The 15,295-nt window shown below is 37.5% G+C and overlaps 3 protein-coding genes across 5 annotated transcripts; 2 read left to right on the top strand and 1 right to left on the bottom strand.

The window, feature by feature from the left end:
• Positions 1-200: 200 nt before the first annotated feature.
• On the bottom strand, positions 201-1,928 carry LOC127766003 (uncharacterized). Its single transcript, XM_052290991.1, has 4 exons — positions 1,546-1,928; positions 835-1,469; positions 558-764; positions 201-435 (listed from the first exon to the last, which is right to left on the bottom strand). Exons 1-4 carry the CDS (start codon positions 1,751-1,753, stop codon positions 391-393), a joined length of 1,095 nt encoding a protein of 364 aa, XP_052146951.1. The 5' UTR covers positions 1,754-1,928; the 3' UTR covers positions 201-390.
• A 262-nt stretch (positions 1,929-2,190) lies between these two features.
• On the top strand, positions 2,191-8,234 carry LOC127766004 (monosaccharide-sensing protein 2-like). Its single transcript, XM_052290992.1, has 6 exons — positions 2,191-2,389; positions 4,931-5,020; positions 5,895-6,461; positions 6,661-7,382; positions 7,488-7,675; positions 7,752-8,234. Exons 1-6 carry the CDS (start codon positions 2,191-2,193, stop codon positions 8,197-8,199), a joined length of 2,214 nt encoding a protein of 737 aa, XP_052146952.1. The 3' UTR covers positions 8,200-8,234.
• A 3,443-nt stretch (positions 8,235-11,677) lies between these two features.
• On the top strand, positions 11,678-15,174 carry LOC127767180 (PIGF/3-ketodihydrosphingosine reductase fusion protein-like). Of its 3 annotated transcripts, none has more exons than XM_052292430.1 (9): positions 11,678-11,957; positions 12,522-12,777; positions 12,874-12,939; positions 13,039-13,081; positions 13,302-13,356; positions 13,546-13,594; positions 13,882-13,949; positions 14,072-14,189; positions 14,816-15,174. In XM_052292430.1, the coding sequence occupies exons 2-9, from the start codon at positions 12,634-12,636 to the stop codon at positions 14,927-14,929; spliced, it is 657 nt and encodes a 218-aa protein (XP_052148390.1). In that variant the 5' UTR covers positions 11,678-11,957; positions 12,522-12,633; the 3' UTR covers positions 14,930-15,174. The 3 variants fall into 3 exon arrangements, with proteins under 3 accessions (XP_052148390.1, XP_052148391.1, XP_052148392.1); XM_052292431.1 differs by having other exon boundaries at positions 11,679-11,957; positions 12,525-12,777; XM_052292432.1 differs by having other exon boundaries at positions 11,679-11,957; positions 12,587-12,777.
• The last annotated feature ends 121 nt before the right edge of the window (positions 15,175-15,295 follow it).

Below are 15,295 nucleotides of genomic sequence, written 5' to 3' on the forward strand. Positions count from 1 at the left end.
CTTAATATATGACGTAGTTGACTTTCTCTCCGTTATATAAATCACACTTAAAGTACTATGAGTGATAAAACAACTCATAACAAAATAAATTATAATTACGTAAATTTTTTGAATAAGACGAATGATCAAACATGTGAGAAAAAGTCAACGGTGTCATCTATTTAAAAAACGAAGATAGTATACCGTAGTGTCCCTAGAAATTCAGAAAGCGGCGTGCTGTATTACTTTTAGCTAGATCATGCAGACAACAGCGTCAGTATATGTACTCATGTATACTCCTTTTAGGAGGCCAATTTGATTAGTATACACCCGGGCGTGTAAGACATTTGTGTATGGCTATAATTCTATTCTACATAAAAATCATCGAACCTGACAATTTTGATATCCTGATCAGGTTCCCTCCGACACACGCGACTCGCGCGAAACGACTATCTCCTGCAAACAAAACCAAACTCTGCTTTCAGTGTATTTCATTTCTTGGCTGTGTACTCTGTTGAAAGCCTGAAACCAGAGGAGAATCAGGAAGAAAGAAAAAGATAAGAGAGAGAAATACTTGCCTTGACATCTCCATCTCTGGAGAGAACACACCTCGACGTGATGGCGCTGCCATGGCCCAGCACCCACCCTACCTCGCACACGAACTCGTCCTCGCCATTCTCCTTGAACGAGCTCCACAGCTGCTTCGGCAGCGTCACGATTCCATCGCCGTCGTCTCGGCTCAATCTCTCACCGGGCTCATCAGGCGTCAACCCGGCGAACTTGCCCTGTTGTTCATTGCTGATTAAGCACTTGATGCTGTCCGTGTGCAGCAATGGCGCGTGGAGAAATGCTTACCGTCTCGGGGTCCAGCTCGCCGGAGAACCTCGCGGCGAAGGCGGCGTCGCTCTGCCACTGCCCGGTCACGTCGGAGGCGGCGAGCTTCTCCCCGGCGGCGAACGCGGCCTCGCGGAGGGCGCAGCCGCCGAGCTGGTCGCCGTTCCGGTAGGGGCCGTACCACTGCTCGGAGAACACCTTGACGCCGCGGAGCCGCGCCTCCTTGGCGAGCGCCACTGTCTGCACGAGGCGGACCCTCACCTCCCGGTTGTCCGGGTGCACGACGCAGTGCTCCACCTCGAGCACCGGCGCGGGGCCCCTGGGCCAGGCGGCGACGTACGACCCGGCGGCGGAGTAGGCGAACGCGGAGGCGGAGGAGGCGTGGCGCTGGTGCGAGGTGTGGACGGTGGCGGCGTCGGCCTCGCAGCCGACGGTGGGGAGCAGGCGGACGAGCCTGTAGTGGAGGTCGCACGGCGCGGCCGGGTCGGCGAGAGTGGGGCACTGCGTTTGCCAGTCGAACACCTGCACGCCCCAGTCGCGGTAGGCCTCGGGGACCACGTACTCCGGTAGCTCGACGGCGTCGCCGGCCGCCGTGAACTCCGCGCCAAATCCGTCCCACTCGCCGGACACCCGCGACGCGAACTCTGCCCAACTATCTACACACGTAGCCAGCCACGTGAATTCAGTTCAACCATCCAAGTAAACTTGATCACAACAAATTCTGTTACTAACCTGGCTGCGCGGAGGTGGAGGAGCCGTCGGTTGCAACGGTGGCGGGCGAGACTGCATGCAGATGCAGGGGCAACGACGACGATGACTTGGTGAATGGGCGTAGTCCAAGCGGGGACGGCTTGATCGCCGGGGATGGCGGCGAGCGATAGCAGGCGCCGCATGGGATCGGGAGGAGCAGCCGTTGGCCGGAGAGAAGATGCATGGTCATCGCTGTTTTACCGTTAGCGTTATTCGCGGTGCGTGGCGGTACTCTCTCTTTTCAGTCGTGGCTCAGAAACGAGCGATCGAGGTTGATCCGGAGGGTGTGGTTGGACTGCGCCGGCAAGGGCAAGGCAAATCAGTCCACCCCTAAACCAACTCAACGAACTGATTAAATAGCCTCCGACTCCCCCTTACATAACTCCATCTCTATTTACCTCCTACTGTATAAACACGGACTGGATATTGGAGGGAGCGACGTTTTGACGTGTGGTGCAGTGATACCACGCCAACGCCGATACAAACTACAAATGGTTGAGATTTGAAACAGTACGGCAGAAGGGAAGGAATACATAAGAAGAAATTCACATGTGGTTTAGGTTAAACCGGCTACACTTTTTCTTCTATTCCTGTTACGTTTGGTTTCTGGCCTGAGGATGGGTAAGTATGTTTAAACCATTATTATTTTTCTTCTTCTGTAAGAAATTGGTAAGCATGTTGTGTTTGATTCGTTTTTATTTACGAGGTTATGCAGCGGACTTGGGTGCCTGGAAGAACACGCGGCAACAATACTCTCCATCCTCGCCGATCAGCTTAGGGTCTTCCGTCTTCTCCGAATCAAGTCCGGAACTTTCGACAACAATAGGTTAGAACTTTACTTACAAGTCTAGATTTTACGATTCTTATGTAGGTCGCGTGAGGTATGGTGAGAGGTAGATGTATCAAACTTATCAGCACCACTTCAAAAACAGGAGAGTTTCTTTACTAAAAACTAGTCATAGATCCAAGCATCCACATCGGTTAGTGTTGTCAGAAAATACATATATTTGTTAAAAAAAGGAAATACAAATACACTTCATTTTAGAAATTTTTGTTAGTTCAATTAATGTATTTTTATTTTTATCATCGAAAGGTTGAGAAAATACTACGAGGAATTATTTTTAGTGCAAAAATAATGCTTCCGTTAGGAATCATATATATATGCATAACACAAAATTTTCAAAAATGTATGTTTGTGTTTATTTAATTGCATTAATCATATGGCAAGTAAGATTCGCCTATTGCTAGAATGGAACAATCCATTATACTATCCTTGGTAGATTTGTCCAACATGAAAGAACTTACTAGTATTTGATTTGGGCATATTGTATCTACACTTGCATATCAAGCTGAAATCAAATTATGTATTTATTGCCTGTTTGATCAAACACACATCCATTATAATGTTGCATATGAATTGATGTGTGAGATGTTTCCCTGTTCTGTAATTAACGTGAATATTTCTAGATTTTATTATTTTCTCACTATTGATGTTAGAAATTTTAGCTTTTAAATCTAGCGCCTTGGCCCTGAAACGATTCTATACCCATCTCAATTTGTTGTGCCACGCTTATACTATACTACCTCTGTTTCAGGTTATAAGACGTTTTGACTTTGGTCAAAGTCAAACTGTTTCAAGTTTAACTAAATTTGTAGAAAATAATAATAACATTTTCAACCCAAGACAAATTTATTATGAAAATATATTCAATTATTGATTTAATGAAACTTATTTGGTATTATAAATATTAGAGTGAATAGCTAATTTAATACCTCAAGTTTCACCGAAGGCTCAATTAGGTCCTTCAGGTTTCATTTTGTCCACGTAGGTCCTCTAAGTATTTGTTTTGGTTTAAAATCATCCTTAGGCCCACTTAATATGCCATATGGCTATTTCTAGTCAATATTTCTGTTAAAAAAAATGTCCCTTTCGCCCATAATTTATATACAACTATACACTAGAAAAGAGAAAACCAAGATAAATAAATAACATTGCAGAAGTACTTCCCATTATTTCAACATGTGCACATCAAACTTAAGCAATGTCTATCGTATGCACTTGCAAGTACATAATTATTTTCGTTTTACATAAATTACTATGCATTATCTATATAAAAAATTCATTGCATTCGATTTTTTCTCTTATATATGTGAATGAGGGGGTAAAAATGTCATTTATCAAGAGAGTTGTTGGTTATGTTTGACCATGTGGCTTCTAAGTGGGTTGAAGGATAAGTTTAAACTAAAATAAAAACTTGAAGGACTAATATGAATATATTGAAACATCAAGGACTCCGATGATACTTGGAGGACCACTTTAGCTATTCATCCTAAATATTACTATATTTATCTATAAACTTAGTCAAACTTAAAGTAGTTTGACTTTAACCAAAGTTAAAACGTCTTATAACCTGAAACAGAGGGAGTAACTCTTTACATTTTCGTCTTATCTTCGGCAAAAAGTTTAAACCCGTGTTACAATAATCAGGCTTCTATTGTATAACGATTACTCCTAACCTCTAACTCCCGATGCTAGATTAAGCTTTTTCGAACCAACTTTATGCTAGCACTTTTAGCGGCACGTGAATGAGACAAGTTATTAGCATATGATTAATTGAGTATTAATTATTACAAACTTAAAAAATAAATTTATTTATTTTTATAAGAAACTTTCATGTAGAAAACTTTGCACGAAATACACCATTTCTTAGTTCGAGAAGCATGCTCACAGAGCACAAGGAGATCCGTTCTGAATAGGTGAGTTTGAATAGCTTCTTAGTTTGGCTACTATCTTGTTTTCCCTAAGCATGCTTAAACGATACTCCTATGTTTTTTTAATAAAACTATCTATATGGTAAGTTTTTTTTTCAAAAAGTCAAATAAATTTATTTTCAAATTTATAACAGTAATTACTCTATTAGTCTTGTGTTAGTGGCTCGTTTTTCGTGCTAAAAAAGCCAGCTTAATCCGAACGACGCCTTGGTACTAGCTTGCATTGCCTGCTACTGTGTTGATGAACTACTCCCTCCATTAAAAAAAAATTAACCTGGTACTAGAATGTCTTTTTTTTTTTTTTGAGACGGAGGGAGTACTACTTGTAGCTGCCAACCTACCACTGCTAAATGCTGCCATGTTGACTGCTGCTTGTTAGATGGGCCGGCCAACTACTACTGTTGCTGCACGCTAGCTTACTTTGGTCCAAGACAAAGGAAGCCCATGCAACCTCCTCTTATCTTATCTTTTCTCTTTTCCATCAATTATTCAGAGGTGTCAGATTAACTTTGTACAGAAGTCTAGGATAGCCTCTTTATAAGTAAATATATATTATCTTCAAGAAAATATTATCTTTTATTGTTTGACTTTGTAGCGGATGGCTCGACGGCTAATGCAGTGCTCGCTGCTATTGTGGCATCTATTGGCAATCTACTACAAGGATGGGACAATGCAGCCATTGCAGGTAAAGATATAGTTTAAATGTAAGGCGTTTGTGGAGTTCCAAAAAACTACATCCAATAATATAATTTCTTTATAAGATGATTAAATATTGCACTATGATTAGGCATGATCATAACCTACTTTTATAGTCATCTAAAGGAAATTGCTTTTTTTTTGTCTATGCCTTAATATGTAGTATATACTACCTCTATCCCAAAATTTTTGACGCCGTTGACTTTTTTAAAAATGTTTGACCGTTCGTCTTATTCAAAAAATTTAAGTAGTTATTAATTCTTTTTCTATCATTTGATTTATTGTTAAATATACTTTTATGTATACATATAGTTTTACACATATCACAAAAGTTTTTGAATAAAACGAACGGTCTAACATGTTTAAAAAAATCAACGGTGTCAAACATTTAGGAAAGGAGGGAGTATTACATAAACAATAAAAAAGATCATCTTTTTATTTAACAAGATCGATGATATGCTACAATTTATTATTGTATGGCACACCCATAAAATTGTGCACTACACTATTATTAAACTAACTGTATATAATCTATCAAGGAAGTGCATATGCAACTTTATTTATTTTTAGCTTGGTGTCAAAATTTAACAAGTTCGCATTCTATCTAGTGCTCACCTTTAATTTTGATTAAATACTTCACACCTACTTTGATATACATGTAAGTGATTGTTGTGATTATTATTCTCACGTCATCTCATTCTTCCACTATTACAGAAATCACACAATGCAACATCATATCCACACATTACCATATCCTGCATTGACAATCTTATGTACTATTTACATATATCTTAAATATGTTTATTGATTTTTTACATCTTATCTTATATATATTTATTGTTTTGTTGAATTATTTTATTTAGGTGCTATTATGTACATAAAGAACGAATTCAACCTACAAAACGATCCAATGATGGAGGGACTTATCCTAGCAATGTCACTAATTGGTGCAACTATAATCACTGCACTATCAGGGATGATTACCAATTCTATTGGGAAGAGGCCATTGCTTTCTGTTGCGGCAATTCTATACTCTATCAGTGCATTGATCATGTTTCAGGCTTCAAATGAATATATGCTACTGTTGGCGAGACTTATTTATGGCTTTGGTTCAGGCTTGGTGGTGACATATGCCCCACTTTATATCTCAGAGACTGCGCCTACAAATATGCGAGGGTTATTAAATACATTGCCACAATTCAATGGGTCTCTTGGAATGTTGCTATCTTACATTATGGTATTTTTGATGTCACTTACACTAAATCCCAACTGGAGAATCATGCTTGGCTCCTTATCAATTCCTTCATTTGTCTTTTTACTACTGTGCATCTTCTATTTACCGGAGTCTCCTGTATTCCTTGTGAGCAAAGGAAAGATAGAAGAAGCAAAAAATGTTATGAAAAGACTAAGAGGAACAAATGAAGTCTCAAGTATGTATAAAAATTAGATTTTTCTAAGTGTGTATTAAACTTAGATTTTAAATTATAATATCTCATATATATATATATATATATATATATATATATATATATATATATATATATATATATATATATATATATATATATATATATATATATACCGGTGTAAATAATTTGGTATTAATATTTTTTTTATTTATTCATGAAGGTGAAATAGCCTTTCTTATTCAAGGCTTGACAGTTGACCAAGATAATTATATCGAAGATTACATGATTGGTCATAATAATGATGAATTTGATGATCAATCAATTTCAAACACAGAAACAACCAAATTGTATGGCCATGAAGGTGTGACTTGGTTTGCACGTCCATTCAAGGGAAAAAATGTTGTTGAAAGTGACCATAGTCCTATACCTAATTTGCTTGATCCTATTGTCACACTTTTTGATAGTATCCATGGTAATATATTGAATACACCTGAATTCACTAGTTCTGGAAACATGCCAAATGATATAGAACAACCTAAAACAGATTTGGAGAGCCAAGAAGATCTTGATACTGATTATGAAGATGACCTCGGCCATCCACTTCTATTTCACCAAGGATCTTATATGGAAGGAATAGATGATGGATGTGTTAATGGAGGATGGCACATGGCTTGGAAATTTGTTCAAAGAGAGAATGAATTTGGGCAAACACAAGATGACTTCCAACAAATTTTTCTACAAGGTGATATTCTTCAAGCTGGCCGTGTTTCCCATGCAACCGCTTTGGTTAGCACACCTTCTTTTCACCATTCTATTGGACCTGCAATGGTGCATCCATCCAAATTCAACTTGTCTACCGAAGGACAAAGTTGGTCTGATCTTTTACAACCCGGGGTAAAGCAGGGATTGATTGTGGGTGTCACAATACAAATTCTTCAACAGGTAAATATATGTTATATAAAATATTTAATATACTATACTGATGGTTTTAAGTAAATGTTTGTATGTTTAATTTATGAACTTTTGTAATTACCTTTTTATTTGTAGCTTGCTGGAATTAGTGGCATTCTTTATTACACTCCTCAAATACTTGAGCAAGCTGGAGCTGGAATTTTGTTAAAATGGTTTAATGTTAGTTCTTCCTCATCATCTATTTTGACGAGTGCTATAACCACCTTTATGATGCTTCCTTCTATTGGTATTGCAATGAAATGCATGGATCGTTATGGAAGAAGGTCAGCATGATGTTTTCTAATAAGTTTGGCATTGTGAAATATATATCAAAGTATACTAATTTTGCTAATTGTGCAGATCACTCCTTCTTTACACAATACCAATGTTGATAGTATCACTTATTATATTGATCGTGGTCAATGTTATGAACTTAGAAGCAATTTTTGGAGCTATTTTATCCACATTTGGTGTTATCATCTATGTTTGTTGCTTCGTTATGGGATTTGGACCAATTCCCAATGTTCTTTGCTCAGAGCTTTTTCCTCCTAGTTGTCGTAACCGTTGTATGTCTATTTGTACATTGACATTTTGGATTGTTTCCATTATTGTCACTTATGCATTTCCTATTATGCTAAGCTCCATAGGTCTAATTGGTGTTTGTGGGATATATGCTGTTGTCTGCATAGTCTCCTTTATATTCGTGTTAATTAAGGTGCCTGAAACGAAAGGCATGCCTCTTGCGGTTATCGCAAATTCCTTAGCTGTTGGAGCAAGGCTATCAGTTAAACGGAATGAGAACATCTAAATGAGAGTGATTTTTCTTTGTTAACATTTTTTAATAGTAAGACATTATTGATATGTAAGTTTTATATAATTTACCATTGTTGTGTTATTATTGTTACTCACGATTCGTTTATGTTCTTGTTCTATTAATGTTGTTACAATTATGTTTTTTTATCCACTATAGTATTTTTTTTAATATTTAAATTTTAGTAACTAGATTCACAACCCATATTTTAGACGATATTTTTTTATGAGTAACCTTTATTTTTCTTTTTTTATAACATGTTATGGGCCAATCACAATAAATCATTTGTAATTATGGTAAAGAATGACTATATAATCATATAAAAAATTATAATTATGTGATGATAATATAATCTAAGAACACTTAGTTGAACTGTGGAGAAAATATAAATCTTCCGCCAAATTTTATTTATTCTATATGTGATTCTTTCTTTGCTTTCAAAATTTGAACATGGTCAGCATATGCAATCATTATGGTATCTGAAACAAAGACTATATTTTTTTTTGAGTAAAGCTACCATAAAAATGTGTCTAAACATAATGAGATCATTTAAATTAAAAATGATTTCTTAATTAGCATTTATTTTTTATACTAAAGATATTATTGGGATACATTTTTTATATGATACTACATTTATTATATTATAATTGTTACTCTTGCTATGTTTATATTTGTTGTACTAATATTGTTTGAATTATAATGTTTGATTAATTATAATAGTTACTTAATGTATTTTTGAGTTGTAGTGACTAAATACAATTTGAATGTAATAACCTATATTTTAGGTGGTACTCCCTCCGTCCAATAATATAAGGGATTTTGAGTTTTTGCTTGTAACGTTTGACCACTCGTCTTATTCAAATTTTTTTGAAATTATTATTTATTTTATTTGTGACTTACTTTATTATCTACAGTACTTTAAGCACAACTTTTCATTTTTTATATTTGCAAAAAAAAAATTTGAATAAGACGAGTGGTCAAACGTTGCAAGCAAAAACTCAAAATCCCTTATATTGTGGGACGGAGGGAGTAGGAGTATTAACCTAAAGATTACATATTGATGCCGATAACCTACTCATTTTACTTCCGATGTATCATGGTATGAGACATACATTGGTAATTATATGTATCATGGTATGAGACATACATTGGTAGTTATGGTGGCTAAATGATAAAATTATATGTCAATATAAAAAGGTAAAAATATTCTAGGTTATATATGAAGGAAATACTGGACTGACAGGCCAAATGCACAGTAGCACAATTACCACACTTGTCTAAGAACATGTCGAAGATATACATACTTTTGTCGAACAACGAACTATCGTACCAAAGGGCAGGCTTCACTCAAGGTGGAAAAGATATGAAAACATTAAATGTGTATTAATAATGAAAAGTTGGATCCCCTATTACATACTTTTGTCAAACAACGAACTATCGTACCGAAGGGCAAGCTTCACTTGAGGTCTATTTATAGGTTTACAACCCTAGAGTTTGGTGTGCTAGTGAATTTACATGATTGTTCCTTTGATGGGGAACATTTATGAGGGTAACTATAAGTAACCTTTATATAAATATATATATAAAGGTCATTTACACATAAGTCAGGTCTCATGTTGTCATTTATATATGTGACATCCCAATCAAACTCTAATTTAGCATGATTAGTCACAATATATCGTTTTAGACTTAGTTTGCATATCCTAGACAAGTTTGTGCACCTTAATTAGTATTTTATAAGTTTATGTACTAAACTACACCCACTTAATAAATTTATGTACCAACAACGTAATTTACTCTATTATTAATATATCATGATAATTACTACTAACTTATGTAAAATTATAAATAACATATATTGCATAGCGTGTGCACATAAACTAGCTAGCACTATTTAGTTGTAAGGTATGGTGACTTAGAGCTAGCAATATCATTATCGGAAGTAGAGAAGAATAAGATAATAGGAAAAAGATCGAATAGCTTCTAGGATAACTTTTTAGTTACCTACAATGTGGTAAAGAACAAATTTGCGTTAAAAATTATGAAACTTTAATAATTTTTTTAAATTATTGATGAACTTGAGTATATCATACCATGGATGTGAATATTTTTTTCCTTCATGTGTGTTGTTGGCAAATAATCTCCTCTATCACTTAGTTTATCTTGATGTTCTCTTAGCATAGCACGTTGAGCTGAAAAGTGTCTTGGATTGAATCAAATGGAGAAACTGTTTGATTAGATTATTTTTAATGGTACTCTTTTTTAAATGGGTAAGTAATATTAATCATGAGTAGTTATATTTTTTGGTGCACATTTTCAAGAAAAAAAATTAAAAAGTATAATGTGAATCCCATATATTACTATTTCAATTTCATATATTTATACTGTATATTTTTTAAATCTTAGAACATTTTTTTCAATTCTTGGCATATAGGAACTATAAAAAAAATATAATTATCTATTTGATTAAAAGTATTAGATTAAAAACATATAAGTAAAAAGAGAAAAAAAATAAAAAAAAGTTACAAAAGATATCAATATCCCATATTTCCAAGTTGCCGAGTATATCGCTGTGTAATTGTGTCTAAGAAGGAAGAGAAAATCATTGTGTTAGTTGCCTCGAGGATACTTCTTCGTCCGCTCGGTGTTAACTCCAACTTGTGTGGTGCGGACCCCCTAGAGTTGTTGCTAAAACCACCCGATGTAGTTGCAAAAATATCTACCATCCCTTTGTTTCTACCAGCTGAGATTATGAGAATATATTTTCCTTTTCACCAATGAGATTAGCTAACAAAATGTGTATATCCCATGAGATCGGTTTATCCTATTCTGCATATTGAAATAATTTTTTTGTCTCGGACAACACTACTTGTAATTGATCTAATAAACATAAGAAGAAAATGGATATCTTTTATAGATTATATTATACTTCCATGTTATTTTAGTAAAAGAGTGTGCTATTTTTAGTTTTGGCTGGAGTGTGATCTCTATTATGAAAAGGGAACGTCTTAAAAGAATAGTTTCTCTTTAATTCGACACTAATCAAGTTATTTGCTGCGTCTGAGGTTTCTTATTTTATCTTATCTGTGGAAATAGTTTTCTTCAATTTATGCACAATTACAAATTGTTTTCTTTAAGTTTTCTAGGAAGTATTTCTAAACTTTCCGCTGCAACGCGTAGGATAACCACTATTATATATAAAAGAATCCACCGTCTCAAATGTCCGGTATGAGAGGCTCCGTTGAAAAATGGTATTAGAACTAATGGATATTATTTCCGATTTCCATCGAACCGTTTGGGTATGGTGGAGATGAGATGTGCAATCCGGGTGGATTGAGACAGTGTTTGGCAAATCAGAAAGAAAAATGATTTCCTACCCACCAAGAGACATCTTTAAATCCTAACCGTTCATTCTCTCTTTCATCTAATTATAACCCTTCGTTCATTTTCTAATCCCAATTCCAATCCCATTCCCTCATTTCCCATTTTCGGAACACACCGTGAGTGATAGGCGAAATTACTACTCCTTCGTAATACGATTACGTATCCATCCCCTCCTCGTCAGTTTGCCCACCGCCGCCTCCGCCTTCGCCGCCGGCCGCCGGCCGCCGCCATCGATTCCCATCCATCCCGCGAGCGAGTAGGGTCGCCGTAGCTCGTCCTGCTGCTTCCTCCGCCGCCGCCGATCCCCATCCATCCCGCGAGCGAGCAGGGTCGCCGTCGCTCGTCCTGTTGCTTCCGCCGCATCCATCCTGGTGAGCACATCCTCCGCCACCGCCGCCTGCGCCTGCGGCGATCCCCATCCATCGTGCGAGCAAGCAGGGTCGCCGTCGTTTGTTCTGTTGCTTCCGCCGCATCCGTTACGCGCATGCTCTTTCCCATCTCTCTACCCACGCACTATTTCTCGAATTTGAGTTAACCCTAGCTTCTGTTCTAGAAATTTGCCTTAAATATCATACTAATAACATTTTGTTTGTAGTTTGGGGTTTCAACTGAACCCCCATGTCCAATGTTAGATCCGCCACCGGTAGGCAGCCAATTTGTGATTTGTGAATGACTGGATGTGAATAGATCGTTGTTGTTATCTTAGGATTGGTATTAGTTACATAGGGAGTAATAAATACTTTCATGGCTAAGAGCAAGCTTAGAGCAAGGTAGTGCCATTGTAATCTTCTATTTATATGTAAGATTTTTTGCACATTCTGAACTTGCTTGTTAAATTATTTGCTATATTTGTATCATCTTTTTAGCTAATTTGTCGTTGTATATGGGATTTGTGGTGTTAAAAAAATTTTTGTATGTAATGTGAACTTCCAAAGTAGGATCATGCCACTGCGAGAGGTCACTGAACCGCAACCTGGGAATTGACCTCCCGACTTGGCAGGTGTTGGCTCCACTGCCACCTATTGACTCCCCCACGGTGCCCCTGTCATGGGCGACGAGGCCACGCAGGTCAGCGCCTCAAGCGCAGTAGCGGTCCATGCTCTGTGCTTCGCTGGGATCGTGGCAGCCCATCAATTGTCTGGCCGCGGCATGCTCGTCTCCAATCCCGCCTACGCCCTCCGCCTCCTCGTGGTATGCATCCGTCCCCTCACCTCATCACATTGTCCGACGTATCTTGTGCTCCCCTGTTCCCTCATGTCTTCTGATTCGAAGTAAGACTTTTTCTAGGTCTTCGAAGCGCCTCTTGTCATCGCAGTGTTCAGTTTGCTCCGTCGAAATCCCAAGCGCTGCTCGGTATGGCATGCGCTTGTGACCTGTTCGGTCAATTGCTTCTTCTGATTTCTATGCCAATGTTATGTTCAATGATAGGATAATTGGGTTCTATAATTTCAGTTTCTTAAGGCAGCTGCGCGAGGATTGCTTGGCCTCCCCATTGGTTAGTTCTCTCTCTTCTGTGTTTTAACATTCATATTAGCTTCTAGTTTCGTGAGAATAACTTAGCTTCGTTACTACGACCAAAATAGCTGGACACAGGATATATTGTTCAGTACTCATGGCTTAGTTCATTCTTGTGACACAATAATAGTTGAACTATTGAATTATTTAGGACCTACTTACCTTTTTTTTCCCTTATTGTACACAATGTTTTCTGATAGGTGCGTTCCTAAATGCATTTGGAGCAATTGTTCTTGGTGCACCCATTGGAATCAAGTGAGTATAGATCAACAAGGACGTCAATGGTTGTTGTTAACCTTTATGTCAATGCTAAATAGATGTCTAGTACTGTCATATATACTGCTTCCTACATATTTTTCATCTGATTTTACCAGAATGCACCGGGATATTTCTTTCATGGATAATACATATCAATGGTCCTTTCACGGGGTTGCATATCTGTAGGTACTGGGCAGCAACAACTTATTGGTCACTTCTCATGTCCTTGTTCACAGTAAGTGCCATTTCCCCTGATTTACTTATGTGTCACTGCCAGTTAGATTCAGTTAGATTTTCACCACTCCAAAAAGTAGCATTCCTGGAAATGCTGTGTCACTGGCAGGTGGTACTAAATGTGAGTGCCATTTTTGGAGCAGCAAGTATGTAAAAATACCACATCTGAGATTAACAATATTGGCAATCGGACAACTATTACTTTTTTTCTTGTGCCAATACTGTGCCTTTATATTTATATAATTGTTACATATCAAGTCATATCAAGCTAAATCCATGATTTTGCAGTTTGTTCCTGCAGCATGCGTATTTGGAGCATCCAAAGTGAATTGGCAGGCTGTGCTCTCTCATTCCATGTACATCGCTTACTCTTAAATGAAAATAGAATGCTAGGGGTTCATTTAATGGATATCTTCCTTCTAAATTTACTGTCCAGCAACTGCCTGACATTGTGGTTTGTTGTGTGCTTTTGCATCAGTTATTGCGGATCAACTGATTCAGTGGACTACATGATATCTGCACCTGCTCATGGAGCTGTAATAGGAGCATGGCTTGGTGCTTGGCCTATGCCTCTCGACTGGGAAAGACCTTGGCAGGTAAAAATACCACTGTGAATCTTTACTGTCTGCTGTCATCTGCCTAGGCTTGGGAAGTCAGAATTATAAATGGAAATGTTCATGCATGTTCACTAACCGCTATAAGTACATAACTGCTTAAGCAGTACCTCATTAACTAATTTAGTTGGGTTAACATGGATTATAGTAATTTGTTTGAAGTTCTACAGTTATATCGGCCATTTAAAAGAACTACTCCATATTATCACCTCCTTTATCTGAATTAATTTCACATTACTCTTCGGCATCTATTTAAGTGAAATTTGAATGTTTTTATGCATGCTCTGTATCTGAAATTTTCCTGCATGTTCACTACCTAAGGTTCCAGCTTAAACAGCATTAGCATGAACTAACTTTTTGGAGCTGACATGAGTTTCTGTAGCTTGCCTCATATTCTGTACTTCTGTTGTCTGTTGCTTTTGGGACTACTCATTATTATCATCTCTTTTATCTGAAATAATCTTGTGTTCTCGTCGTGCATCCTGCTTTCAGTGGACTATGTAGTGCACAAGGCTGATAATTCCCTTGCTGAGCCTTACACATTGCTTCTATCGTTGCCTGCACCTCCATTCTGCCACTTGCTAATGTTCTGTCATGATTTTTCGTAGGAATGGCCAATCTCTGTTACTTATGGCTCAGTCGCTGGGCATTTGATTGGAATGGCAATATCACTGGCCCTAGTAGTTACTCATAAGAGAAGAGGTCGTGCCAAAGCTGACTAGCTAGCCTATGGATGACAAGTGCCCTTGCTTTTTCCTGGCCATCAGTGATTTTTCCCGATAGTGTACAAGTATTCTTTTTTTGGGACCAGAGAGCTTTCATATTGAATATAAGGAGTGATGGCTTACGATAGGATCATCCAAGTTCTACGTTGTTGACTCGTTCATCTGGAACCTTTTGCAGCTAAATCCAGATTTATGTCATTTAGCTTTCATATATTGAATATAAGCAGTGATGGCTTACGATAGGATCGTCCAGCTTCTACTTTGTTGACTCCTTCAGCTCGAACCCTTTGCAGCTAACTATTACTATCATTTTTATTTTGAATTAACAAGAATTTTCCATGCAGTTTTATAGTAAGACGAAAG

The sequence above is a fragment of the Oryza glaberrima genome, chromosome 3 (genome assembly GCF_000147395.1).
Source record: "Oryza glaberrima chromosome 3, OglaRS2, whole genome shotgun sequence".
NCBI lineage: Eukaryota > Viridiplantae > Streptophyta > Magnoliopsida > Poales > Poaceae > Oryza > Oryza glaberrima.

What these genes read in the sequence shown, in the direction of transcription:
- LOC127766003 (XM_052290991.1), bottom strand. Translation starts at nt 1,753, where the DNA reads ATGACCATGCATCTTCTCTCCGGCCAACGGCTGCTCCTCCCGATCCCA. An exon ending in CTCCACCTCCGCGCAGCCAG is followed by an intron (nt 1,470 to 1,545) that starts GTTAGTAACAGA and finishes CTACGTGTGTAG; the next exon opens with ATAGTTGGGCAGAGTTCGCG. An exon ending in GCGAGCTGGACCCCGAGACG is followed by an intron (nt 765 to 834) that starts GTAAGCATTTCT and finishes AATGAACAACAG; the next exon opens with GGCAAGTTCGCCGGGTTGAC.
- LOC127766004 (XM_052290992.1), top strand. Translation starts at nt 2,191, where the DNA reads ATGTTTAAACCATTATTATTTTTCTTCTTCTGTAAGAAATTGGTAAGC. An exon ending in GGACAATGCAGCCATTGCAG is followed by an intron (nt 5,021 to 5,894) that starts GTAAAGATATAG and finishes TATTTTATTTAG; the next exon opens with GTGCTATTATGTACATAAAG. An exon ending in CAATACAAATTCTTCAACAG is followed by an intron (nt 7,383 to 7,487) that starts GTAAATATATGT and finishes TTTTATTTGTAG; the next exon opens with CTTGCTGGAATTAGTGGCAT.
- LOC127767180 (XM_052292430.1), top strand. Translation starts at nt 12,634, where the DNA reads ATGGGCGACGAGGCCACGCAGGTCAGCGCCTCAAGCGCAGTAGCGGTC. An exon ending in GAAATCCCAAGCGCTGCTCG is followed by an intron (nt 12,940 to 13,038) that starts GTATGGCATGCG and finishes CTATAATTTCAG; the next exon opens with TTTCTTAAGGCAGCTGCGCG. An exon ending in ATTGCTTGGCCTCCCCATTG is followed by an intron (nt 13,082 to 13,301) that starts GTTAGTTCTCTC and finishes GTTTTCTGATAG; the next exon opens with GTGCGTTCCTAAATGCATTT.